At 52.1% G+C, this 26,446-nt stretch overlaps 1 protein-coding gene across 4 annotated transcripts in view; it reads right to left on the bottom strand.

Annotated features, from left to right (window-relative positions):
• RASGRF1 (Ras protein specific guanine nucleotide releasing factor 1) overlaps positions 1–26,446 on the bottom strand; it is a 111,483-nt gene that overhangs the window by 37,429 nt on the left and 47,608 nt on the right. For all 4 annotated transcript variants that reach the window (XM_082448555.1, XM_082448556.1, XM_082448554.1 and 1 more), the window contains exons 6-13: positions 23,821–23,900; positions 21,103–21,296; positions 20,524–20,633; positions 16,654–16,772; positions 14,696–14,856; positions 10,847–10,910; positions 8,676–8,812; positions 6,433–6,515 (exon numbers count right to left, since the gene is read on the bottom strand). In XM_082448555.1, the coding sequence (XP_082304681.1) occupies positions 6,433–6,515; positions 8,676–8,812; positions 10,847–10,910; positions 14,696–14,856; positions 16,654–16,772; positions 20,524–20,633; positions 21,103–21,296; positions 23,821–23,900 (948 nt within the window). The remainder of the gene's footprint in view (positions 1–6,432; positions 6,516–8,675; positions 8,813–10,846; positions 10,911–14,695; positions 14,857–16,653; positions 16,773–20,523; positions 20,634–21,102; positions 21,297–23,820; positions 23,901–26,446) is intronic.

The raw sequence follows: 26,446 nt of genomic DNA, 5'->3' as shown, positions 1-26,446 counted from the left end.
GATGAAGGACGGGGTGGCTTGTGACGGGAATAAGGAAAGCTTTGGAAGACTGATGTTGAGGTAAAATGGGCTGCAACTTCTTTTTCCCAATAATACCTGAAGACCTGACATTATAAAACTCTTAGAAATGCTGGATGAAATATAACAAACCTAAAAATAATGTGCTGCCAAGTTCACAAGCTATGAAGAAAATCCGTTCACGCAAAAACATGGACACATATATTCAGAGCAGCGTTACTCATAATTGCCCCAAAGTGGAAACAACCCAAATGTCTATGAACTGATGAAAGGATAAACAGAATGTGATCTATCCATACAATGGAATACTATTCAGCCATAAAAAGGAATGAAATACTGATATATGCTACAACATGGATGGCTCCTGAAAACATGCTAGGTGAAAGAACCTAGTCACAAAAGTCCACACATTGTAGGATTTCATTTATATGAAATATCCAGAAGAGCCAAATCTATAGACACAGAAAGTAGAGTGGTGGTTGCCAGGGGGTAGAAATAGGGGGGAATTGGAAGTGACTGCTAATATGCATGGGGTTTCTTTTTGGGGTGATGGAAATATTCTGGAATTAGACAGTGGTGATGGTTGCACAACACAGTGAATATACTAAAATCCACTGAATTGTACACTTTCAAATGGTGAGTTTTATGTTATATGAATTATATCTCAATTAAAAAAAAAAAACTAGGGGCAAAAAATGTATGGAAAATTTCCAGGGGCCAAAAATGAAGAGAAATTTGGAAACCAGTTGATGTTTTAGCTGCTTTTAGGGCATCTGTTGCTCTTGGAAACCAAGTGCCTTGGTTTCAATAGAGAAGTAGACCAGGCCTGGGCCTGCGGGTGGAGGGAGTTGGAGTGAGACCCCCATGTAAAGCTGGGACCCTTGAAGGGTTATAGGCTCAGTGAAAGGTGGCCTAGAAAAATCTACCCACCAGGAAAAGAAGATTGCAAGTTTTCTGTTTTAGCCCAGGCTGTGAGGGGGGAGCATGGGGAGAGTATCAAGCTCCCTGAGTGTGTATTATTTGCCCTTCCAGTGGTTTTGGAAGACAAATACCTACTACCTTTGTGGTCTGGGAAGCCCAAAGAGTATTAGTGTGGTCACAGGATGTAATGCTCCTGGGGCAACTGGTGGAAACAAATGCAAGACCTTTCTGGAAGGGCATCTGTCAACCAGGCTCTACAAGACATTCAAAGATAACCCCCCCACTGAAAATGAGCTCACAATCCAAAATTAAAAACTACATGAGCAAGTGTCAGCAGATATGACGAATAGCTTAATTCAATCCCCAAGGGTCTAATTTTTTTTCTAAGTCTAAAAGTCCTACACATTTCTGTTACTAGCTGCTCCTGCTGCCAGCAATCTGCTGACATCTCTCCTCCCTTAGTTACGAAGAGCTACAAAGGGTGAAGCTGCGACTGTCATTCATTATAAACCTCCGCCCCGTGCCAAGGCGGGGCAGAATTCTTAGCAGTTTATTCAACCTTCTCAGTCTTTGTAGGGGGAGGTCATCTCCTCCTTGACCTCATCTCGGCTGCTTCTTAAAGTATTAGGGTCAATTAACATAGCCTGTGTTACATCAGCTGGACTAAAAGGGAAACCCTCAGGGCTGAGCAGTCATCCTGGATCAGATCTATCAAAGTCCTTCATCCCTGGCCAAAGTGACTTTTGCATAGGGTGGGGGTATAACCCAAGCCAGAGCCATCCAAGTCCTTTTCTGGGACCTTCCAAACTGGATCTGGTGGCAGCAAGTCCCATTCCTCTCAGGCTGCCAACACGTGAGGACCGGCGTCTGGTGGTCAACCAGACCATAGTGGGCTGAGGACCTGAGGGCTGAGCTGGGTCTAAATATCCACGGGTCTCTTCTTTCAGTTTGAAAAGAGACAATCCTGAAGAAACAGGAATGATTCCTTCTAAGGTAGCTTTGCTGCAAGACACAGAACATTTTAGAAAACACCTGTTTTATTTTTCACCAAGATTCAGGAGAATATATATTGCATTGACCGAACCGCAAGAAGCAACCAGGAAGAGGAAATCATCTGAGATCGGAAAGATTTCTTGGAAATGAAAGATAAGAGTGTTGAATCAGAGGACATGAATGCAAGTAACAGCAGATCAGAGACTCAGAAAATCAAATGAGTGACACAGAAGCAAACTTGAGAAATCTTCCCAGAATGCAGAGAAGGTGGATAGGTTCAAGTGAGGAGAGAAAATGTAAGCGGCATGGAATCGACAGACAGGGATTCAGCCAGTTGACTACAAACCTCTAAAGGAAGAAGAAAAGTTGCAGAGAAGCAAAACTGAAAGACAGTGGGCAGGAGAAAGTACCTGCAGATGGGAAGGACTCAGTGGCACCATCCCTGGAGAACTACCCTCGGCCCTTGGGTGAAAGGACTCCCTTAACTCGAGCCAGGTCCCCACCACGGGACTGCACCTTCTAGAAGGACAGTGCAACTCCTCACACACTATGGATCCCGAAGTGTCCAGCCTAGACCTGACATCTTCAGTGGTGATTACTGGACCCCTCTGGCAAGGGTTTGCTTCTAGCACCTTCTTTTTGGGCTCCTTCTGCCACTGGAGGGGGTAGAGAGAGAAAAGCTCTCCCTTTTTTTTTTTTCCAAGGGTTAAGGGAATTTTTTTAAAGATTTATTTTTATTTTATTTATTTATTGTTTTTGTTTTTTGGGTTTTTTTTTCCAGTACCGTGCGGCATGCGGGGTCTTAGTTCCCCAACCAGGGATCGAACCCAAGCCCCCTGCATTGGGAGTGGGGAGTCTTAACCACTGGACCACCAGGGAAGTCCCAAGCCCTCCCTTTTCTATCAACCTCCCTTGTCCCCTTCTTCTCTGTCGAAAACCTCACAATCCTTGTTGGTGATGGTGCCTCTGGCAACTCCAATGTTATGTAAACCTATTCTGGACTTTAGTTGCCCTATCTGTAAAATGGGAGGGCACACTAAAGCAGTGATAAAAACAGCTTTCATCCTGGATACCAGTTCTGCCAGACTGGGAGTAACTGCCTGGGGCTGTGTTGACCATTACAGGCTCAGCCTTAAAGACTGCCGTGACCCATTAGTAATGTCTGCCACGGGTTCTGGATTCTGATCCAAATGGCTGGCTCATGTGTTAGATATTTGCCAGCCCTGCTAGAAGGGGTTTTCAGTCCCTCACAACACAAGCATCTTTTGACAGTAAATTCAGCCCTGCCTCTCTCTTTGCTCTCCCAATACTTTTTTCTTTATGAGATTTTTTTTTGATGTCTTTTAAAGTCTTTATTAAAATTTGTTGCAATATTGCTTCTGTTTTACGTTTTGGTTTTTTGGCTGCGAGGCATGTGGGATCTTAGCTCCCTGACCAGGGATCGAACCCATATCCACTGCACTGGAAGGCGAAGCCTTAACCACTGGACCTCCAGGGAAGCCCCCCATACTTCTTGACGAAGCTCCAAGTGGCATTCCTGTCTCCCACGCATCGAGAGGCCTGGGCTTGATGGGAAAGGGCTTCCCTTTTCCTCCTTCCGCAGAGGGAGCGCCCCGCCTTGGGTCTACCTGTCCTTGAGGTCACATGTTGGGGCAGAGCCTCAGGATCCAGGGCAGATGGAATGAGACTTCTTGGATCTTTGGGCTGCTGGTGGTTGACGGTCTTCATTCTCTGGGACCTTCCTCTCAAACCCTGCCACTAGCATCTACCCACCAGAGGGCCCGGATGCAGTGTGTTGGGAGGGTAGCAGGAATATTCAGGGTGCATGGGACTAAATGTTTCTTTGTATTGCAAACCAAAAATCAGGACGCTCTTAATTCAGTCTGACAACAGGGTGGGGTATCTGAAATGGGAACCATGCCAGAAACCCAGAGGCTTACGGGGAACACATCTAGGGAATGTCCCCCCAGCCATGGACCCTCCAGCTATACCACTGATGCCTTTTCCAGCCAGGCTCTCTGTTGCCACTTTATCCCTGGCCACCAGGGGGCGCCCGTCACCGCCTTGGGTGCAACCCTAACACCTACAGAAGAAAACCCAACTCCTCACCTGTCACGTTACTCTTATCTGACTCCTGCCCACCTCTTCAGCCCACTGTCTTGTTTAAGAAAATACAATTGTGCTATAAAAAATAAGAGAAACAAAAAAGGAGGATAGATGAAGGAGCAAACAGCTTGTGAGCCATGGCAGGCATATATATACACTAAGTAAAGCATACGTGTGCCGAATGTAAATAGGAGGGGTGGAAGGACCAAGCATGCACTAAATACTCACAAGGCACCAAATATTCAAGCTACACTTAATATTCATGAGGCATAGCGTACACTCAATATTCATGTCTTAAGTCAGCCACCCACTGGTGACATCCATTCTGACCCTCTACCCTCTGTCCCAGAACTATAGATAAACCTGTAGCTCTTCTTCAGTCTAACTGGTGAGCTGCCACTGTGGCCAGACATACTTGCCCCGACTTCTCAGACAGAGCAAGCATGTGCCCTTGAACCCACTGATCAAGCTTCAACTCTGGTCCTTGTAGCTGCTCCATCAGCAAGGAAGGTAGATGGGGCAGGGAGAGAGGCTGTACAATGACCATGGTGTAACTAGCTCATGCAACTACGTGTAACAGGCACTAACCTACTATCCCTTCTCTCTCCCCTGGTTTCTCACTTAGTGTTTAAAATTGATTCACTAGACTGTGTGGTTAACCATCTTAATTGGGTCTGCGAGCCTTTCTGTTCCAAGACCTCTGGGATAGTTTACCTGGTAGTGAACTTGGAGGCCACAGTTGCATCACGGTTGTTTCCCATAGGACATACCACTCTCCCAACCCTGCAGCCCCATGGAACGTTTTATCATTCCCCAAACACACCATGTGCTTCCCTGCCTCTGCGCCTTTGCACATGCTGTTCCCTCTTCCCAGGATGCCCTTCCCCCTCCACCATTTAGCAAACCCTAACTTATCCTCTGAGGTCAGTTCTGATGTCCTCTTCTTGGGAAAGTCTCCCCCAGCTGTGCCAGGTGAACGAGTCACTCATTCTCTGAACCCTCGTTCGTAGCATCATACAAATTCTATTTTGCAGCACCCGCTAGTGTTTTACGATTTCTATGTGTCTCTTTAGTTCACTAAATGGTGAATTCCCTGAGGACGGAGGCCACGTCTGCTCATCTCTGCTCCCTGGCGCCCTCGCAGGGGGACGCTGCCCATGGGCTACTCCTGCCAAGGAGGCCACGCTTAAGTCTGGGAGCCGACAGCTCCTTGGAGTTGTCACTTTGATCTGGATATTCCATTCCCTTTATCACCATCAGAGTTTAAAATGCTGTTATTTTTTCTTTCACGGGTGAGTTTATTTTGGTTTCATCTGCTCACTTTTACTGCCTCAATACGCACTCTTTGCAGAAGATAAGTAGGTACCCACTATACATTTAACCATCATTCTACATGTGGTGTTTTTAATTCATCGTTGAAACAAATCCAGGAGGCAGGCAGGTAGGCGTTATCATCTCCCACTAACAGGTGAGAGACCCAAGCTCAGACATGTTAAGTGACTTGTCCATAGTCATACAACACAGGGCAGAAGCTGTGGGCCAGGGCTCGTGCCTTCAAGTCCAGACCTTCCTTCTGGGCTCCAGCACCTTTGGCCGTTAAACAATGTAGCCATGGGGTGGGGTGGGGTGGGGTGGGGTGGGGCTACTCCTCATAAACTCAGCCGGATGCTTGAAAGCTCTGGCGTACACGACACTGCCTTGGCTAGCTCCTAGCTGCTGGCGTGCTCGCTTCATCAGGCCTGCCGTCGTCGAAACGGGGTGGGTAGGACCTTTCACACCCTCACTACATAATGGCCTGCAGCTCCCCTGAGTGTGCACTTCAAGTAGCAAAGAGGCAGTGGGTCCCCAAGGTTTGCTTTGGGCAGGACAATACGCCTGGGGTCGGTTAGCTGGGTCCTGGCATATGCCAGGTGGGCAGAGCAGGCTGGGAATTCAGAGGTTCAGATGGAGGCCAGGGAGCCAGCGGGCCACCTGGGGGGCACCGTGAGGGGGTCAGGCGAGCAGATGTTGGAGGAGAAGCAGGGCTGGTGCAGGCCAGGAGGCTGCACTGCCCAGCGGGGCTCCGAGAGCTGAGTTCAGCAGGATGCCAGCCCCCTTGCCCTTCCTCCCTGGCATTGCCCAAACAAAAGAAAAATAGTTATTAAAAAAAATAGAGTGCATGAAATGTCATTCCTCATGTTCTATTTTAAACAGCCTAATATGAAAATCCACATTTTCAAGACAAACAACTACAAAAACTAAGCCAAAGCCATCAACCAAATAGAAGTTAATTGAAATCAAACACCTAACACATCCCAAAGATGAAACCCAGCATCTTCTGAGCCCCTTGTGGTCACTGTGTGGCCCTTGGTCTCTGGAGCTCAGCCCGGACAAGAGGGGGCTCAGGGCACTTACTTGATCATCTGCGGCACAGTGACCTTGGAATTTTCCTCAAATGCGTTCATCATGAGCCCATTGCACCGGATGTTATCCACACACTGGAATCAGAGAGAGGACCCCCGGGTCAGAGCCTCCGTCTCCGTTCCGAGACCCAGGCCCAGCAGGGGTTCTGCCGAGTGAGGCTTCGCAGGCCCCAGCCTGACAAACAGTCAAAGGGCATCGTCCAGGCAAGGCCAGGGTCAACGCACAGCATGCCTTGGGTTCTGATGGGAAGTCAAGTCCCCAGCTCGGTGACCTTTTGGGGATTTACTTGACTTCCCTGGGCCTTAGTTTCCCTACCTACAAAATGGGGATAATGATTCCTACCTCCTCGGGGTGTTTGCAAAAATGGGAGTGTCCGACCCTGGCCACTCTGTGGCTGACCTCTGAGGTCCAGCACCAAGGACAAGATCAGATCCACAGTGACCCGGGGCCTCTGTCCTGGGAGGCCGGCTCAGCGGGTGCCGTCCTGCCCCCCAAGTCCTCTGCTCACCACAGAGCCCACACCCTGAAGCCACAGACGGTTTTCCATAGTAAAAATCCTGCCTGGGGAAGGCAAGGCTGCCAGCACTGAGGGAGAAGATTGTACATTTTACTCAGCCCCTGAAAAAAATTCAAAACCCAAATTTTTCTTTGAATAAACAGTACACATCCAAACAAAAAGAAAAGACACAGAGATACATCTCTTTCTCCTTCTCATTGCCCCCTGCCCCAAGCTCTCACATTTCTGCCAAGAGAGGGTCTCTCCTTGGCCCGGGCTGGGGGGTACTCTGCGGGGTCACATCACAGTATCTTCTGGTTTTGAGGATGTGTACGTGCGGGGAGGGGTCAAAGTCACCGGGAAGTGAGAGCAGAGAGGCGGGCACAGTGGGTCAGGGCCAGGACCCCTAGTTTTTTGCGGGCCCCAGAGGAAGGCTTGTGTCAGTGGCCCTTCCCAGCCCATTTTCTCCAGCTCCACACTCTGAGACACTCTTTAGCTCTGGTTCTATCGGCAACCCTGCAATGCAGGGCGCCTGGCCACCGATCAGCGCTGCCTGGAGGCGTCAGTGGGCCTGGGGGGGGCCCTGATGCCTGGTGGTGTCAGCAATGCAGCCCTCAAGAGGGCACAGGCCCGGGAGGTACTCTCCAGGCGAGCAGCCCTGAGCCTCTGATGGCTCCCTGAGGACTAGAAAAGGCCATGCTCGAGGTTTCCAGGTTTTCGGTTTTCTCCGGGGCACGCTGGTTGTTTGAAGCTGGGAGGGCAAGACTGGGAAAGAGCAGACGTCTGTTACTAGTCATCCGCACCCCGCCACGCTGCGGGGCTGTGGGATGGGCAGGCAGGGCAGCCCAGGTGTGCGGCCTAAAAACGAGGGGCAGGGAGTGAGTGGGGGGAACTGCCCTGAAATACAATAAAGCCTCTGCCCCCCAGTTCTCCATAAACACAGCTCCCAGGCCCCCTCCCCCGAAAGGGGGACATCTCCAGCCTCGCTGTCCCCTTCCTCCCACCATCAGCTGCTCTCCTAATATTCTCCTCCACTGTGCAGAGAGCAGGCGGTCCGGAGAGGTTCCTGTGCTCCTGGGACGGGGCTGGGCTGACCCATTGCAGGCCCTTGCTGGGCCCAGGGAGAGGCCTGTCCTGCGCCAGCAGCCCGGTGCTGCCGACAGCCTCTTTCCAGACTCAGACCTCTGCCCTGGTCCTGCAAGTGACCGCAGCCCTCTGGGTCTGCTCTCTGGTCCCTGGGAGGTCTGTGCTTCCTGTGACTCTCCCAGTGGGGTGACAACCCTAACGCTGGTGCAGGCAAACCTTCCCTCCTGCAGAGCGGACTCCGGGCTTTGCGGGCCCTTTGCTTTCTCTCCTGGCTCTGCTACATCCAGCACCCTTGGGTCACGGTGCTCAGACTTTTCTGTGGTACCAATGGCCTGGGGCGTGTGCCAAAACGTAGGTTCCCAGGCCTCGTGCCAGAGACTTGGATGTAGTAAATCTGCAGGGGACCCGCGGGGAGCCCAGGAATCTGGAGTTTTAAAAACTGCCCTAGGGATGACCCAGATGCAAGGGGTTCCCAGACCACACTCTACGGGTGGCCCAGGGGACTCTGCGAGCTGGACAGCTAGCTGGGCTCAGCCTTGGCTGGTAGAGATACTCGCGTCTTTTCCATTAGAACCCTGTAGCCGCCTCCCGCCCCCCACCAGCTTAGGCCTGAGGGGACCACTTGCTTTCAAGGACAAGTGACGCTGCTCACCTGGCTGATGTCACTGGTCCACGCCGCCTTCTCCTGTCTGGATGAGGCCACAAGGATGACTGTGAAGGGTGGGGAATCCTTTGGCTCCACCCCGATCTTAAAATCCAAGTGGTCTATGTCTTGGCCGGATCCTTTGGCTTCCAGGTGCAAAACACAAGAGTTAGCAGAATGAGTGTGGGTCTTTCTGAGTTGGAAAACGACTGCACGATACCTGCCTCACCCCACTGGTGAAGGCACGGCATCAGTAGGGTACCAGGCCACTTGCTGGTTTCAGAACATCTTTTTTTTTTTCTTAAGGTGAGGAATCCCCACTTCAAAGATGGAGAAACTAAGACCTAGAGTGCAGAGTAGCTTACAACCACACGGGGACAGCTCCAATTCCGAGTCGGAAGAGCCTTTCGGAATCACCAGCCGGCTCTACCCTCGTTAGGCCAATGGGGAGCTGAGGTCCCCGGGGAGGACTTTCATAAGACCCCCAGCCGGGCAGCGGCCAAGCAAGGTCTAGAACTGGCCTCACAGCTGGGCCCTCCAGCTACGCCAAGGTGATACAGGGGCCAGGAGGAGAACTTTAGAACTTGAGCTTTTATGGACCCGGCTGGACATTTAGCTCAGTTGAGAGCTCCCCAAAGCCAAAGTAAATTCTAGGTATTTTTATCACTGCTTTTAACCCGAAGCATTCCTTGAACTCTTTATTTGGAAAGACTAAGATCACAGTTCAGAGATTCCTTGCAACATGGCCACATTCATCAGGCGTGCCCTGAATGGGGTGGAATGTTGTGGAAGGTCTGCTACAGCTCTGGTCTCTGCTTGCTGGCTATGTGACCTTGGGGTGATACCCTTCCCGCTCTGGGCTTCAGATGTCCTCCTGTACCAGCAGAGTGGGGCGTGACGGCTCTGAGGCCCCCGACCCTTCCAGTGCCGACACTCGAGAATTTGAGGGCACTGGAGAGCCTGCTCCGTGTGGTGACTCGAGGATGGGATGACGCTGGCTCCTCAGAAGTGGGGTGTCTGTGTGTTGAGTGGGGGATGCATGGGGCCATGCCTCTCCCTTTCCTGGCCCTGGAGGGAAAAGGGCTTTGAGGACTGACAATTCCACTTGAGTCGGGACCAGCTGTGGCCAAGACTGAAGAAGATCATGCTGGTAAGAGCTCCGGGTAAATTGCTGCACATGTATTTTTGCCTTGGGGGGGTGGTGCTTGGCTCCGCCCTCGGTGGAGGGTCATGAAGGGGGCAGAGCCCAGCTCCCGCTGCGGCTGACCAGGGCACGCGCACGCGTGTGTGTGTGTGTGTGTGGACTACGCCCCCAGGCCCCAGCAAACCCTGAGCCCGAGCCCAAGCCAGGCTGGGACTGGGATCTGGGGTCCTTCAGACACAGCCCTGCTTCGAGGAGCCCCAACCTGGGGAAGGGCAAAGATGGAGAGTCCAGCTGGTGCACCCCCAGGGGAGGGCTTCCAGAGCCTTGCTGAGGGGCCAGTGACGGAGGGAGACGAGGACCAACTTTGGTCCAATCAAGAGACAGTAGTGACCCCACCCCTTCACCTAAAATAATAAGCCCATCCCCCAATTCTGACTCCCCGGGGAGAGAAATCCCATGGACACCCCTACACGGCGGCTTTCCGAGCACCTGGGCACCACCCTCCCCCAGCTCTCCGCCCAGCCCCTTCTGGTTTGCTGGGGCCCCACTCACATGCTCCTCCCTTCTCCCCAAGTCTTGCCTCCCGTCCTGGTCGCTCCAACGCCACTGCGGGGGACCGTTCCCCTGCACTCCCTCCGGTGGTGGCACGTGTGTCCCTGCACACCCCACCCGTTTCCACTGGAGGAGAGATAGGCCCGGCGCCTCCCCGGCCTCTTCCTCGCGGCCCAGTGAGCCACTGTGCATGTAGCACACGGATGCGTGAAGGAGAGGTGCTCACTGAGAGGTGTGACCCCCAAACCCCATGGCACCGCGTCCAGGACCCAAGGAGCTTGGAAGGAGCCAGGAAGGGGGAGGAGGCTGTCACCTGCAGCGCCAGAGAGCTCCTTCTCTAAACACCCAGGACCAGCCTCTCCGGGTCCAGCATCCTTCCCTTCCTCCCAAGAAGAAAAACCAATGCCCGGGCCCAACCTTTCAGGGTGAGTGTGTGTGCATCTGTGTGAGCACACACAGGCTTGCACGTGACTTGCACACTTACCTTCTTCCTCCGTGCTTTCTGGCTCCTCCAATAAAGTGCAGTCAATGAGGGATATGACTCCATTCTGAAAAAGAGCAGGGGCCACCTTGAATCAAGGCGAGAGACGCGCTAGTTTCGGAGTTCCAGAATATCAGGGCGAGGAGTGGCTCTAAAAGTGAGCACCTACATCGACGCACGTGTGTGTGTGGACGTTACATGCCAAGCGGGTATTCTGGGTTTTAAGTTGAAGAACTTTATCTCCATATAGGAAGCCCAGTGAAGTGGCTCAAATGGGATTGCTCAGAGACGCCTTCCCCAAAGGAGGGCCAAGGTCGGGCTGGGGGTGGAGGGGCTAGAACCTGGCTTGCACGGCCTTTTCTTGCCCTACAGCGGCTCTGAGGCATCATCTGGTAGCCCTAAGTCTGAAGTTTGAACTCCCTCATTCTAGGCTAAACCCTGCACGTTACCAATAGGGAAACAGGACCATTTTACAGACCTGTCTCAGGTATTGTTATTCTGATTTTACAGATGAAGAAATGAAATCAGGGAGTTAAGCGTCTTGCCCAAGGTCACCTGGTAGGTAAGTGGCAGAGTCTGGAAAGAGCCTCATGGGCCTGTTCCCAGCTCAAGGTCAGTGGCTGGCTTTTAATTATTAGGAATATCTGGAAAAACGCCTCTTATCCTTGAGTGTCTGAGCATCTTTTAGGTGTGAGATCCCTTGATCCTGTAGTGAGAAATGAAAGTAACCGCCACTGTGCTGGTTGTAAAGCACGTCCACAAATTCTTTGATACCCCGTCCTTCAAAAGGTGAAGGCTACTTCCCTTTCTCTTGAGTGTTAACTGGACTGAGTGACTTGCTTCTCCTTAAGAGAATAAAGCAGGAGTGATGGTGTTCAGCTTTGGGGTCTGCAGCCTCCTGCTTGCTCTCTTGTTGTTTCTTGGACCACTTGTTCTGGGGGAAGCCAGCTGCCGTGTCATGAGGAGAGGGCTACAGATGAGGGACAAGGCCTCCTGCCAACAGCCATGTGTGGGAGCCACGCTGGAAAAGGATCCCGGCCCCAGTCAAGCCTCAGATGACTGCAGCCCCAGCTGCCATCTTGACTGCAACCTCATAAGAAACCCTGAGCCACGTATGTCCACCCAGCTAAGTTGTCCTGACTTCCTAACGTGCAGAAACTGTTTGAGACAACAAATGTTTGTTTTAAGCCACTCCAGGGGACTTCCCTGGCGGTCCAGTGGTTAAGGCTCCACACTTCCACTGCAGGGGGCGTGGGTTCAATCCCTGGTCCGGGAACTAAGATCCCACATGCCGTGTGTGGTGTGGCCAAAAAAAAAAAAGGCACTCCATTTGGGGGAAATTTGTTACACAGCAACAGATAAATAACATAATAACAGCAACAGATAAATAACATAATAACTGACGATAACAGAAACCTGGCCAGGTGGCTAATCTATACGTGAAAATGTCTGCAGGGCAGGCTGCCACCTAGAAGGCAGAGGGGGACCTGCAGAAAGTATCAAGAGTGGGCCCCCGAATCCTGCATTCTGCTTCTTGTTTGGCTCTTTGGTGGCCCTGGGGGAGTCCCCCAGGTCTTGCTGGGCCTTAACCTGATCACTGATGTCACTGGGCTGGATAATCTCCAAAGCCCATCTAGCTCTAACCTTCTCTTACTTTAAGTCCCAAAAAATTCTTACGGTAGTTTTAGATCTTGTGGAGTTGTAGCAGGTCCCTTTTAGGAGGACTGAAGGCATTCAATTTCCAATGGGAGTATTTAACAAGAAGTGGTTTGAATTTTAGCTTTGGTTTCAGAACACAGACTCTGGAGCCAGACTGCCTGGGTTCAAATCCCCGCTCTGCCACTTGCTGGCTGTTTCTAGAAGCCTCAGTTCCCTTATTAATACAATAGGGAAAGTAACAGTATCTGCCTCAGTGGGTTGTTCTATGAATTAAATATACATGATGTATTTGGGCTAGTGCCTGGCTCACAGTAATCATCATGCAAAGGCTTGCTATTATTATTATTATTACAAGTTCATACTACATAATTAAGAGCGACAACGACTATTACCTATTGAGCACTTACTATGTACCAGGCATGGGGTCATGTGTTTTGCACCCACTTCCTCACTTAAGCCTCATAGCACTCCCATGAAGTAGGTATTTTCACTCCCATTAAAAAAAAAATAAATTTATTTATTTATCTTATTTATTTTATTTTTGGCTGTGTTGGGTCTTCGTTGCTGTGCACGGGCTTTCTCTAGTTGTGGCGAGTGGGGGCTACTCTTTGTTGTGGTGTGCAGGCTTCTCATTGCGGTGGCTTCTCCTGTTGTGCAGCACGGGCTCTAGGCACGTGGGCTTCAGTAGTTGTGGCATGCAGGCTCAGGACTTGTGGCTTACGGGCTCTAGACTGCAGGCTCAGTTGTTGTGGCGCACGGGCTTAGTTGCTCCGTGGCATGTGGGATTTTCCCGGACCAGGGCTCGAACCCGTGTCCCCTGCATTGGCAGGCAGATTCTTAACCACTGCGCCACCAGGGAAGCTCTTCACTCCCATTTTGCAGGTAAGTAAACTGAGGCTTGGTGAGGTCACCCACTGGTAAGTGGCAGGGCTAGAATTTGAGTAGCTCTCAGATTCCATGTTCTTTACCAATATGCTAAGAGACTTTCAAAACTCAAACAAACATATAAACAACCCCCCAAACCAAAATAAGATAAAACTAACAAACATAAAAGCACATGCTTTCAGACTAAAAAGCCGTCTTGAAGTCTCCAGTTCAACCTGCCCCTACTGACCCCCACCTGCTGGGGGAACCATCCCCCCAGCCTGGACAGAGATCTTCCCAGGAGAAACTCCAGAGCTAATAAATAATGAAGGCTTTCCTTGATACATAATTTGGTTGAAACTGGAGTCTTCAGTGTTTGTAAATTAATTTCCCCTTGTGCAGCCGACCAACTAATGCGTTGACATGTTAACATAAGCAGTATATTCCCTGAAGCCACTGCTTGATCAATTAGCTCTGCAGGAGGTTACGGGCCAGGCATCCAGGGTCTGGAAGAATGGTTTCCCTGATGCTCTGGCTTAATTAAGGGCACCTTCTGGCCCTTTCCAGGCCACAGCGCATTTAGATTTAAAATCTCCAGAAGCGAGCTTCCACGGGTATGAACGCAGTGCCGGGGAGACTGTCGCTTACAGAGGCAAGGGCTTCATACTTCCCAGAGCAGATTTATGGGCACCTGCCTGCATCTGTGCACGCCTCTGCTGAGGACAGTCATCTCTGTTTTGCAGATGAGGAAGTGAGGTGTGGACAGGCGTGGGACGTTTCCAGGGTCACACATGTGTAAGAGACAGAGGTGGGACCAGATCGTGAGCTCACAGCAGCGGGATAAGCCATGTGCTGTGCTGGGGAGCAGGAGATTCTGCCGCGGGTGCAGAGTCTTGTGCTGGCAGAGTGAGTGCCCGAGGGCGTCAAGAGGGGGCGCTGTCTGAGCTCTTTTTGGTTGGAAATGAGACAAAGGCTCTGGCTGCTGCTCTGCCCTCAGCCAGGTGCCACCATCCTCCCCGGCCCCTCAGATACACGCACACGGGCCTTTGAAGGGCTTGTCTGGACCCCCTGGCTCCTCCGCCCCAGCCCCCAACTCTGGGGGCTCCTTGAGGGGTCTTCATGCTCGCTTTCCCATTTCCCACGATTTCTCCAGTAGAAAATCCGTCAATGGCCTTCTCATTCCAAGCCGCCAGTCAGACCGGGGCGCATGCGTGCACACTCACGCGTCTCTGACACCCTGGTCCACCCTGGGCCCGCGGTCAGGGTCAGTCGGGACCCCTAGGGTCAGGGTGGTGTCTGACCCAGCAGCTTCGCTCCCGCCGTCCCTACCTTGGTCAGGTGAAGCTTCCCACCAGAGCCTCTGGTACAGATGATCAGATGCTTAGAAAACAAGAAGCACTGTCGCTCGCCCTCTTTCTTTAGGGACAGAGACCCCAGGCGCCCCCTGGTGATCTTGCCCTTTTCAGACATGGGCACCTGGATGAGGGATCCTGCGGATGGAGGAGAGAGAGCCTGAGTGCATCTACCGGAATGACCCTCCGCCTCTGACCTGGCTTTGAGGCTGCAGGTGGGGCTGCGATGCCAGCAGCCAGGGCGGTGGGACAAGGCAATCCTAGTTCCTGGTAGCAAACACGCACCTTGGACCCTCCCTCCAGCCCCTCCTCAGGGCCGGGTGGTGGGGTTTGGGGGCTGCAGAATGACGAGAGAAGCTCCATGCAGGACCTTTGACCTCCCAGCCAGGGCCAGGGCCTTGGAAAGCAAAGGAACCCCAAAGGACATGGCCCATGAGGTGAGAATGCAGGGCTGGGCTGGGGTCTGGGGGGTGGCAGGAGGTTGAACAAGCGGGGAGCTGGCTCTGGCCCAGAGGGATTAACAAGACCCACTGGGCACCTGCTGCCACATGCAGCCACTGCAGACATGACCGATTAGTCACAGCACGCTCTGCTGCAGAGCCCAGTGCCGCCTCTTCGGGAAGCCCTCCCTGACTGCCCAGCCCTGCTCTGGGCCACCATTCTGCCTCCTGCCCACGTTCATCACTGCATGGAACCCTTTCCTGTATCCTGACTCCCTCTCCCCTGCACAGTCAGTTCTGGAGGGCGGGGCAGGGTCTATTCTCTGGGCGTCCCTGGAGACCTGAGTTGGCCTGGCATGAATAGGGCAGGCGTCCTTGGTGGTGGCAGCACGACTGAATAAATGAGAAAGGGCTTGCTGGGTTCCCCTGTCTGATCTCCAGGTCCAGGCCCACCCCTCAGGAGGGGAGGAACTGCTTTGGTTCAGGGTGATGGAGCAGATTCCTGGTCTTTGAGAACACTGCTGACCCCAAGAGAGGTCATTCTTCCGGCCACCTCCAGCTTGGGCACAGCACAGCTCAGGGGGAGCTGGGAGTCAGGCTAGGCTGGCTCTGGGCTCAGCAGGTCCCAGGGTGGGCCTGTGGGAAGGACACAGGGACCACACACAGGGGCTCAGAACAAATTCCACATTGAGGATACTCGGGCCAAGGGCAGCAGGGGCCAGAGGCAGCTGCACAGGCCAGCAGGAGGTGCTGGGAAGCTCTTCATCTAGTCAGAGAACCCCAACTAGATGGAAGGAAGGCGGGAGATCCATCCTGAGGTGAAGTCACCTCTAGGGCACGTGAGCAGAAGCTGAGTTTCCCATAAGACATGGAATCTGAACCTGAAAGGCATCGCAGCTCTGACATCCCCGAGTTGGAAGTCAGTCCCCTGGGCCACAGAGAGCCTCTCCTGCCCCTCTCAATAGGGCTGTGACCCTCAAAACTGTCCCCAAGGTCAGCTGAGGCCCAAGGGTGAAGGGAACCCTACCCAGGACCACTGGGACCACGGCCTCCCCCAAGAGGCGAAAGATGCTGAGCAAAGGACAGAGGGACTGACCCACGTCAACTCCATCTCAGACCCTGAAAATGCTCGAGATTCATAGAGCCAATTGGAATCTGTCTTCATCCTCCGCTCCCTATTCTCTCCCCAAAAGGACATGTCAATGTTTACTATGATGTACAATAGACAAACCAAGACCATCTGGGAAGAATTATGTTTACATCTGGAGAGAAGGAAACTGTGAAAACCAATAATACCAGCATCGATATCTATAGATACCGACATCTACATGTAGCTGTCGCATTCCCCCGGCAGGCCCGGAATACTCTGCAATCACGCTTGCAGGTTTTGGCACGCGGCAGCCCAACCAACTGGTGGTGTCCTGAGTGCCGCGTGCCTCTCGCTGCTGGGGCCAACCTGGCGGGGGGTGGGAGAGGCAGAGTGCACAGGCCATACCTTGTCTCACAAAGGTCTGGCTGGTGTCCAGGAGGATTTCACAGCCTTCAATGATCATGCGCTCAATGGCCAGGTTTTTCCGGATGTTCTCTGTTTCACTTACTTCGTCGTGCATTATCCTGCGGGGACAGGAAATCACAATCAGAGACAGGCTGCCTCCACCTCCCAGGGTGGAGGGAATGCTGGGTCTCTGGCTAGACCTCGGAAGAAAGCCTGGATTCTCAGGTGGAACCTGTTGTCATGAAAGGCGAGAGAGCACGCATCTCTTGAGTGCCCGCTGTGTGTGTGCACTTTACAGGCGTGATCTCATTTTATCCTCTGACAGCCCAAGGAGGCTGAGAAGCAGGTCTGTCTGATTTAAAAAAGTCTGAACCGGGGACTTCCCTGGTGGTGCAGTGGTTAAGACTCCACGCTCCCAATGCAGGGGGTCCGGGTTCGATCCCTGGTTGGGAAACTAGATCCCACATGCGTGCCGCAACTAAGACCCAACCAAATAAATAAATAAAATAAAAACTTTTAAAAAAGTGGCACGTGATTACCAATAATGATTACGAGGCTGAAATAAACTTAAAAAAAAAAAGTCTGAACCACATGGAAGAGAGACAGCAGAACTGGGAGGAAGATGGCAGTAGAGGGGACATCCTTTGTTCATTACCCGGCCCCTCATCCCACTATTGGCCTTATTTCCATCCAGAGTACAAACCAAGCTCATTCCTGCCTCAGGGCAATTTGTACTTGCTGTTTCTTCCCCCTGCACACTCTTTATAGGGTTGTTTCCTTAATGTTTGGGTTCTGGAATGGCTTATTTCTGGAGCATCTGGCAATCCAGCTGGCTCAGGAGAAGACTGACTTCAGTTTACTTCTATATAGGCTCTGGCACGACCGGGAAGTAAGCAGGCTTGCCCCTTCATCTGAGAATACAGACAACTTTTTGTCCTTGTTCTGACTGCTGCAACATCCCTCCTCTCCAGGAGGTGGCACTGTTTAACTGTTTTTGTTTTTTAAAGAGCGTTGGTGGGAAAAGGTAGGTGTGAACTGCCAACTTTGCTAAGACCCTGGATGGGTCTCCAGGAGTCTTAGGAAAGTAGTGAATCATGTTTTTTTTTTTTTTTGGAGGGGGTCTGGAAAAAGTACCCCACCTACTCTAAGGAAAGCACAAAGCCTCCTATTTGTCTGCTGATGCATGAAATTCCACAATTGAGACCACTAAGAGAGCTGATTAATGTGTGTGTGGCTTACAAAGTTCTCTCACAGCCATTATCCAGTTTAAACCCCCCAACAATGAGAAATGACACTGGTGGAGCTGGAGCTGTGATTAGGGGAATCAACACGATGTTGAACAAATTACTCAACCCCTCTAATCCTTACTTTCCCCATCTGTAGACTGTTGGGGTGAGGATGGAAAATAATGCATTTCATGGGCTGACCTCATGCCCGGCACATGACAGGGGCTGGAATAAAGGGTGGTGATCATTGCCATTATCAGGGCTGCAAAAATGGTATTGTAAAAAAAAAAAAAAAGGTGGTATACTGTAACTCGCTATTTATTCTGGGTATCAGACTGGGGCATCGAGATGGGGTCTCTGCTTTAGGAGCCTCGGTTCTCCACCCCCATGCCCCTCCTCCCACCCAGGCCCAAGTGATGCTTTTCTCAGAAGCCCAGGCCTTAGCCTTCTTCTGGAGAAGACATGGGACAGGGAGGCACCTTTCAGGGCATCTGCAGTTCCATGGATAGGGATTTATTTTTGGAAGTAGTCCAAGGCAATCAGGACCCTCTCTCTTGATGAGGGTGGGGACTTTGCTGAGGCTAGATTTGCTAAAAAATAAGGGGGTGATTCCAAGGTAGCAAAACTAGTTTTGCTGTTAGACATGGATAAACTTCAGCTGCTCAGGGTCAGTGGCCCCAGGCTGGGATTTGTGCTGGAGGGGCTGACACTGCACGCGCAGCTGGGGGTGCTGGGCGGGGCTCCAGGAAGGCAGCCCGGGGTTCCGGGGCCTGAGGCTCCTGGGGAAACCGGAAGTGAGGACCTGGGTTATCAGTGAGCCCAGGAGTTAGGGGTTCTGGAGACAAAGTGGGACAAAGGCCAGAGGTAGGAGACAGCCAGTCCCGAGGGGAGAGGGGTGCAGGGTCCTGAGCACTGCCAGGGAGGGCTTGGTTGCTGGCTTCCTGTCAGGGCTGGAGCTTTCCTCAGGCCCCAGGGGAGGGCGCCAGGAGGAAGAAAAGGCTGTTGTCACGTGACGGGAAAACCCTCTTTTGTGCTGCTCGGGCTGGGTTCAGGGCCAGGTGCAGGTGATCAGGGGGACAAAAGAAAAGCAGGCTGCATACCCAGGACCCGGGGTGGGCAGGGGAGGGGATTGGGGTGCTTCCTGCACACCTGCCTGCACTGGGACAGGGCATCCCGTGGTGTCGAGGAACTCACAGCCTCAAGGGGGTCCCAAGTCTTCTGCTTGGGGAAGAGTACGTGGGATCTGGCTCCCTGGGGCATGAGAGAACTGGGGTCCATGCCCCATGATGGTTTTTTTTGTCTTCAATCACACCCTGATTACATTTCCTCCCTAATCCTCCGCTCTGGGGCCTGTGCCCTGCCCTGGTCCAGCTTGGTCCTCCCTCTGTCCAGCCGGAAGCCATGGCCTCACTGGCTGCCATTCGTTGGACTTGGGCAGCCTTTTAGGGCTCTGAGTGGTCAGCAGGGCCCCGGGCAGGGCTGAGGGCTGAACCCCACACCCTGCAGACCCATCCTCCTTTGCAGCTCCTGGCCGCCTATCTCTGACCACAAGGCCCCTCCTCACCTCTTGGCCTGCACCGGTGGAGGCCCCAGGCTCAGCCCTTGGTTCATACCTCATTCCCACCTAAACTCACTCCCTTGGTGATCTCACCAGCCTTGTGACTCTAAATACCATCTCCGAGCTGACGATCTGGTATATCTTGGCTCCCTGAACTCCAGACCCAAACACCGACTCCCTTTTTGTCATTTCCACCGCCGTTGTCCATCTCAGGTCCAACACACCCCCAGTAAAACTCCAACGCAGCGAGGAAGACTCCCCCTCCAAACCTGCCCCTCTGGCGCCTTCTCCATCTTGCACAACGGCAATGCCATCCTTCTGGCTGCTCAGCAGAAAACTCTGGAATCACCCTCGACTCTCATTTTCTCTCTCTCCTCACCTCTCGTCCATCAGAAACTCGTGGAGGTTCCACCTTCAGAAAACTCCAGAGCTTGAACCTTCTCACCTCCACGGCCACCCCCTGGTGTGGCTACGCCCCCTGCTGCCTGGGCTGTGGCCGTGCCTCACCCCCGTCCTTCTGCTCCTGCCCGTGTAGCGAGGAAGTTCCCTGGGCTTCGGGGAGTGAGGGAGGACAGGGGAGGGCCTCGACTAGGGGGGCTGCGGCCTCTGACGGTGGCCCAACCATGGCCTGTCCACCCGCGGACACTGCTCGCTGCTGAACGGAGCCTGAGGCACATGAAAGCCCGACACCCAGGACCCCCTGGGGCTCCTAAAGCCACCGGTTTTGACACATGGACACTGGAGAACCGAGGAAATGGGCAGAGGGTGCCTGCGAGTCCTGGGCAGATGCCTGACCTGGGAGATGGGCCCACTAAGTGCCCAGGGCCCTTTCTCGGACCCCATCTGTGCCAGGGACAGCGTACCCCCCATCCCATCTCACTGGGTGCCCACCTGGGCTGGAGCTGTAAACCCCTCAGACTGCTCTGCTCCTGGGGACCCGGCTTCCAGGTGGGACAAGCTGTGGGTACCCCCCCTCGGAATCCTAACCGGAGCACGAGCTTTTCCCATCTGGGGCTCGGCAAACCCCGGGTGGGGGCACCCTCAGCCTGGGCCTGCCCACCGGTGTGGGACCCCAGCGGGGCTCACCTGGACAGCTCCTCCAGCTTGGACTTGGCGTAGTCCAGGCTGTTGCGTTCCACGTGCTCGTGAGGGGTGTGGGCCAGGAGCTCGTGCAGCGTCAGGATGTACCTGGGGATCTGCAGTGGGGAGCGGCGGGGACAGGGCCAGAGGGCCAGAGAGACAGAGGCAGGGAGAGAGACACAGCAATGAAGCAAGAGAGAGACGGAGAGGCAGAGCAGGGTAGACAGATGGGGGGGCAGGGTGGGCAGAGAAGGGGGCTCTCAGCTCCGAGGACCCCCATGAGCGGGGCTGAGGAGGGACACCCACTGCACTTCTGATCCCAGACTCTCTTAACTTGGAGGCTCTTCCAGGGTCTTACCTGGGACGAGAGCCCGGAGCTTGAGGTTCTGCCCCGCAGAAGGCAGGACCTGCCCCTCACTTCCTGCACGGCCTCCACCAGCCAGGGTCGGGGGAGGGTCCTAACCCCGTTCGTTCTCCAGGCAACCGGGGGTTTGCAGGGCCGTGGCGCTCGGCACTGTGCGCCCCTGCCCCCAGTCAGCCGCAGCCCTCCCCGCGCATGCGCCCTGGCAGACGGGGCGGGCGCACCTGGAACATGGGGTAGGTGAGGAAGGTCTCCAGCGTCCTCTCCTCGCAGTCGGGCTTGGCCTCGTAGTGCTTCAGCAGCTTGTCGAAGTCGCGGTTCTGCTTGCAGTGCGCCAGGATCTGCAGGCTGTACTGGTGGTTGCGGACGAACTCCTGGTAGATGTTGAGCATGGGCAGCAGGATGTCGAACAGGTCGGCTGGAAGGAGGCGGGACTCAGCGGGCAGCGGGGGCGCCCTCAGCTCCCCCAGCCCCACCCGGGGAGGTCGGGGCGCGGCTCAAAGCCCCATCCCAGAGAGACCCCTGCCTTCGGAGATGACTCTGGCACCACTGCCCTCTCCTAGGCCAGACAGGGTGGCCCCAGGCATTGAGACCACAGCAGATTCACAGGTTTTTGAGATAGAGCCCTGTCTAGTCTGACACCTGTGTACCGGAGGTCAGAGAAAGGAGGTATAGAGGGTGCTGCGGTGTGCCCCCCGGACCCCCTTCTGGACCCAGGCACTTGTTCCCCAGCTCTCACCAGTGCGGGTGGCTCTCAGCTGCGTTCTCCCTTGCTGGGAACTGCTCCCAGCTGAAGGAAGCTGCCTTGCACAAGCTGGGGCCCAATGACAGGTCCAGGTCGGGGGGTGAAGGCCAGCCCCTGCCTCGATAGGGGATGTCCCTGAAGGGCCACCTCAGTTCCCGAGCTTCTCTGGGGTTAGCTGAGGCTTCTGTTGTAACTGCTTTGTCGTCCACTCCCCCCAGTGCCCTGGCTCTGCCAGGCTGTTATGCTGAGGGGTCCCCAGGGGCCTCCATCCCAGTGTGTCCCACCTGTGACTGTGACCTGTCAGAGGTCACAAGGTGAGTCAGGAGCTGGCCTGGAACCAGGTTTTCCAACTCCCCCATTCCAGCTCTTTCCACCCCATGATATGCTTTCCTGAGTCTCTGTTCCTTCACCTGTTGGTCCCTTTGTCCCTCTGTCCCTGTCCTTCCAGACCTCCCCAGCTCTGCAGCCCCTGGCTCAGTGAGGTGGACCCCCTGCTCAACCCCCCGTCTGTCTCAACCTCCTAGGTATCTAACATCCTGTCCTTCTAGCTCCCAAAAGCCCAAACCAGCCTTTCAACACTTGATGGGATGGGATGGACCCTCTAAAACCTCTGCTTACTAACCCCATTAAAAAGAATGACAATGCAACTAGAAATGATCATACAAAGTGAAGTACGTCAGAAAGAGTAGACAAATACCATATGATATCACTTATATGTGGACTCTAAAACATGACACAAATGAACTTATCCATGAAACAGAAACAGACTCACTGACATAGAGAACAGAATTCTGGTTGCCAAGGGGGAGGGGAGGTGGGGGAGGGATGAAGGGGAGGTTGGGGTCAGCAGATGTAAGCTTTTATATATAGAACGGATAAGCAACAAGGTCCTACTGTATAGCACAGAGAACTATATTCAGTATCCTGTGATAAACCGTAATGGAAAAGAATATTAAAAAAAAGAATGTATATATATGTATAACTGAATCACTTTGCTATACAGCAGAAATTAACACAACATTGTAAATCAACCATACATCAATAAAATAAAATAAAATAAAGAAAGACAAGCTTTCCTTGGAACAAACTCTAAGTGGGAGCTCTTACGTAGGGCATCCAACTACCCAGTGGACAACCTCTTCAGCTGTATGACTACAGAAAGTGCAGCCCTTGTCTTTCTAGGGCTGCTTCTTATTTTGACCTTGGAGAAAAACAAAATGGTGCCACTCCCCCTGGAAGTCTCCTGGCCCATGGGCAGAGGAGCCTTTTCAGCCTCAGCTGTCCTTTCACCTCCCTGAGCCTGTTCCCTCGACCCCATAGTGGAAGTGACACCAACACTCACCTTCTCCTATTGAATTAAGTGAAAGGAAGATGGTACCCAGTGTGGGAGGGGCGGGATGTGGGACGCACTCCTGTACATCACTCACAGGAGTGAGGGCTTGGAGAGCAATGTGACGATGTGTACACAGCGGGGAGTCCATTCCCATTGTTTCAGTAATTCTACTTCTGGACACCTGTCTCAGGGGAATGCTCTCTAATATGGAGACAACTTCACATGCAGGGATGATTATTTTTAGTAGCAAAAACGTAGAACAACTTTAAGAGTCGATGAAGGGAGATGGCTACATAGATGGTGGCAGATTCACAGGGCACTGGAACATTATACAGCCATCAAAAAGCATACTTTCAGCTTGAGAAAACACTTATGCAATTATGTTAAGTAAAAAAAAAAGAAAAACCCACAGCAAGATTCAAATTCTATATTCAGTATGTTTGCAATTATGTAAAATGGAAAAAAAAAAAACCCCAAGATCTATGCATAGGAAAAAAATTGGAAGGAAACACACCGAAGTGTTTACAGTAGTTATCTTTGGGAAGCAGAAACGTTGATATTTTTAAATGTTTCCTACTTTTCTGGATTCTCAGATTTTCTCAAATGGGTACCTATATATTATTTTTAAAAGGGAAAAGCAGATAAGAAACTAAAAATATATCACTTCCTCCTAGAAATGTAGCTTTTGCCAACTTCTCTTTCCTCTTATGCTTCCTCTGAGGGATTCTGTGAGTTTTTAAGGGGCCACTCTGTTATATTCGGGAAGGACAAAAGTGCCACCAGCCTGGAGGTGTGGCCCCTGCACAGGGACTTCTCAGGATGGGGGCGGAGGGGCAGGAGACCTCTGCCAGGGCTGCTACTCACCGAGGACCAGAGTGGGCCAGCTGGAGATGCGGGCCTTCAGGCCTTGGTAAAAGATCTGGTGCAAAAACATGATGGTCTCGCTGGAAGAGAAAGCACAGGGTAAGCTCCAGCCAGGAGTTCCTCTCCTTCCAGGTGTCCCCTCCCCCCAAGTTCAGTAGAGCTGAGGGGCCCCAGGGGAGAGGGCAGGGGCTGTCACTGCCTGTGGGACTATAGCAGCAAACCTTCTCAGGTGAGACCTTACGAGAAACCCCATCAGTGGGATGGACCCTAGAGTCTATGGGGCCTAACGCAAAACCAACATGCCGGCCCCTTGTTAACAAATGATTAAGAATTTCAGGATGGTGACAGCAGAGCCTCAAATTAAGCACGGTTTTTCTAAGCATGCAGTCAAATGCCCGTGAAGCCGGCCGAGGAGGGGGCACTCCAGCTGCTGGCTTCGCTGGCCCCCTCAAGTCCCCACTGGCTCTGTCATTGGATGCTGTCCCCTCTCCCAGGAGTTTGTGTCCTGAAGGCAAACCCCCAGCCTGGGGTCTCACACTCTCAGGGCAAGGGCAGGGGGTGGAAGGCGCTGGGTGGGCGCAGAGGCGACCCTGAGCTGTGAGGCACAGGAGGCCGATGGGGGCCTGGGACCCCATGTTCACGGTGGGCCTGGGGGGCACGGGGCTCCCTGACCCCAGAGGAGTTTGAAATGCCCTGAGAACCCCACTCTGCAGAGAAAACAGGGTGGATGGGGAGAAAAAGCGTGTGAAAAAGAAAAGGGAGGGCTGCAAGAGAGAGGGGTGAGGGAGGTGAGAGGTGGTGGTGGGGAGAGAACAGAACACAGCACCTACGGCTGAAGAGCCCAGCCTATAACTCCATCACACCCGCAGGATGTGCAGAAGGGCTGGAACCGGTAGGGCCTTTAACAAGTATCTAAGTAGCAGAAACACTCCGAGTTCTCATTCCTGAGAGTGGGTCCTCTCATTACCGTGAATTAACTGTCATCTCCCTAAAGTCCCAAAAGAACAGGCCCCCCCAGGTGTGGTGACACCGTGATTTCTGGACTAGGGGCCCCGCCTGATGGCTGAAGTCATTTGCAGTTTTCAGGTAGCAAGTCTGTGACAGATTCACCCTTGACAGGGCTGGTTTCTTCCTGTCTGTGGCCCCTGAACTAGTTACTGAATAGATAAACATGTACTGTACCAATGTGAAGAACTTTAGTTGTCCACATGGGAAGACCCTTAGAAAAATTCAAAAGAGACCAGTCCAGGGGTGCGTGAAGGTGCACAGAAGGGAGAACGTGGGCCCTGATGTGGGGGAGGGTGGAGGTAGGAGGACTTTCAGGGGTTCCTGGGGAACTGGGAGGCTCTGGATGACCCCGAGCACCGCCACAGCAAGACTCAGGGCCCCATTCCCGGGCAGCTCCCACAGACGGCTGCAGGATGCACTGTGCAGGATTCACAGCACGGACTTGTAGGTTAGCACATTAGGAACATCATAAGCTGGGACTATAAAAATATATTTGATGAAGCCTCCGTTTTTAAAGTACTATAAACTGTGAGGATTTCACTTGTCATCCTACTACTCAGAAACTACCATTGTTACCTATCTGATAAGAAAAAAACGATCTCATTTTGATTCGATTTGCTTTACAAAATCATCGTGAGTGGGTTGGTTGAACATTTTTCCTTTGTATTGGCCATTTGAATTTCTTCTTTTGGGAACTGCCAAGTCATGTCCGTTTACTATTGTCACTTTTATTAATTTAAAATAACTCTCCATATTAAGCATATAATCTTAACATATACATTGCAGATATTTTTTACTCAGCTATTTGCCCACTGATTTTGTGTTTGGTGTTTTTTGAAGTTTTTCCATTTTGCCCTATGAGATTTTCTTTCTGCTTTTTTGCTTCAGGCATCATGTCTTTTCCCACTCTTAGACTGCATACACACTCACCTATATTTTATTTTACTATTTCATTTTTACACATAAATACTTAACTAGAGTTTACTTTGGTGTAGGATGTGAGTTAAGGATATAAACGTAATCTTTCTCTCAGTTTGGTTAGCCAATTGCCCCATTTTATTTATCAAATACTCCAGCTGCTTTCACTGCTTTGCTAGGCTGCCTTTTTTGTTACTAAATTCTCATACATGCCTGAGTCTGTTTCTGGACTTTGTATTTTATTTTGATGGACTATTGGCCTATTCTGGCAATAGTCTCACGCTGTTTTCATTACTTTTAATATATTTATAAGCCTATAATACATTTTACTTAATGTAGGAAATGTTTCTTTCATTGTTTTTTTCAGAACATTATTATCTATTTACATGCATTTTACTCCTTCAGTTGAACATTAAAATCACTCTGCTAGGCTGCACTTCGATTGGAATTATATTGAGTTTATAGCATGTTTTGGGCTGGCCCACTTTCTGTTTTTGTACAGCCTGTAAGCTTAGAAGGATTTTTTATAATTTTAAACGGTTGAAAAAAAATCAAAAGAATATTTTACGATAAGTAAAAATTAGATGAAATTCACATTTTAGTGTCCATAAGTAAAGGTTTATTGGAACACAGCAACATCCATTCATTTAGGATTGCCTAAGACCACCTAGTTTTGACAGAGACCCTCTGGCCCACAAGG

Source organism: Balaenoptera physalus (genome assembly GCF_965194825.1).
Source record: "Balaenoptera physalus genome assembly, chromosome: 2".
In the NCBI taxonomy this organism is placed as follows: Eukaryota; Metazoa; Chordata; class Mammalia; order Artiodactyla; family Balaenopteridae; genus Balaenoptera; species Balaenoptera physalus.
Note: the sequence above shows the minus strand (reverse complement) of the source record. Positions and strands in the feature narration are given on the sequence as shown.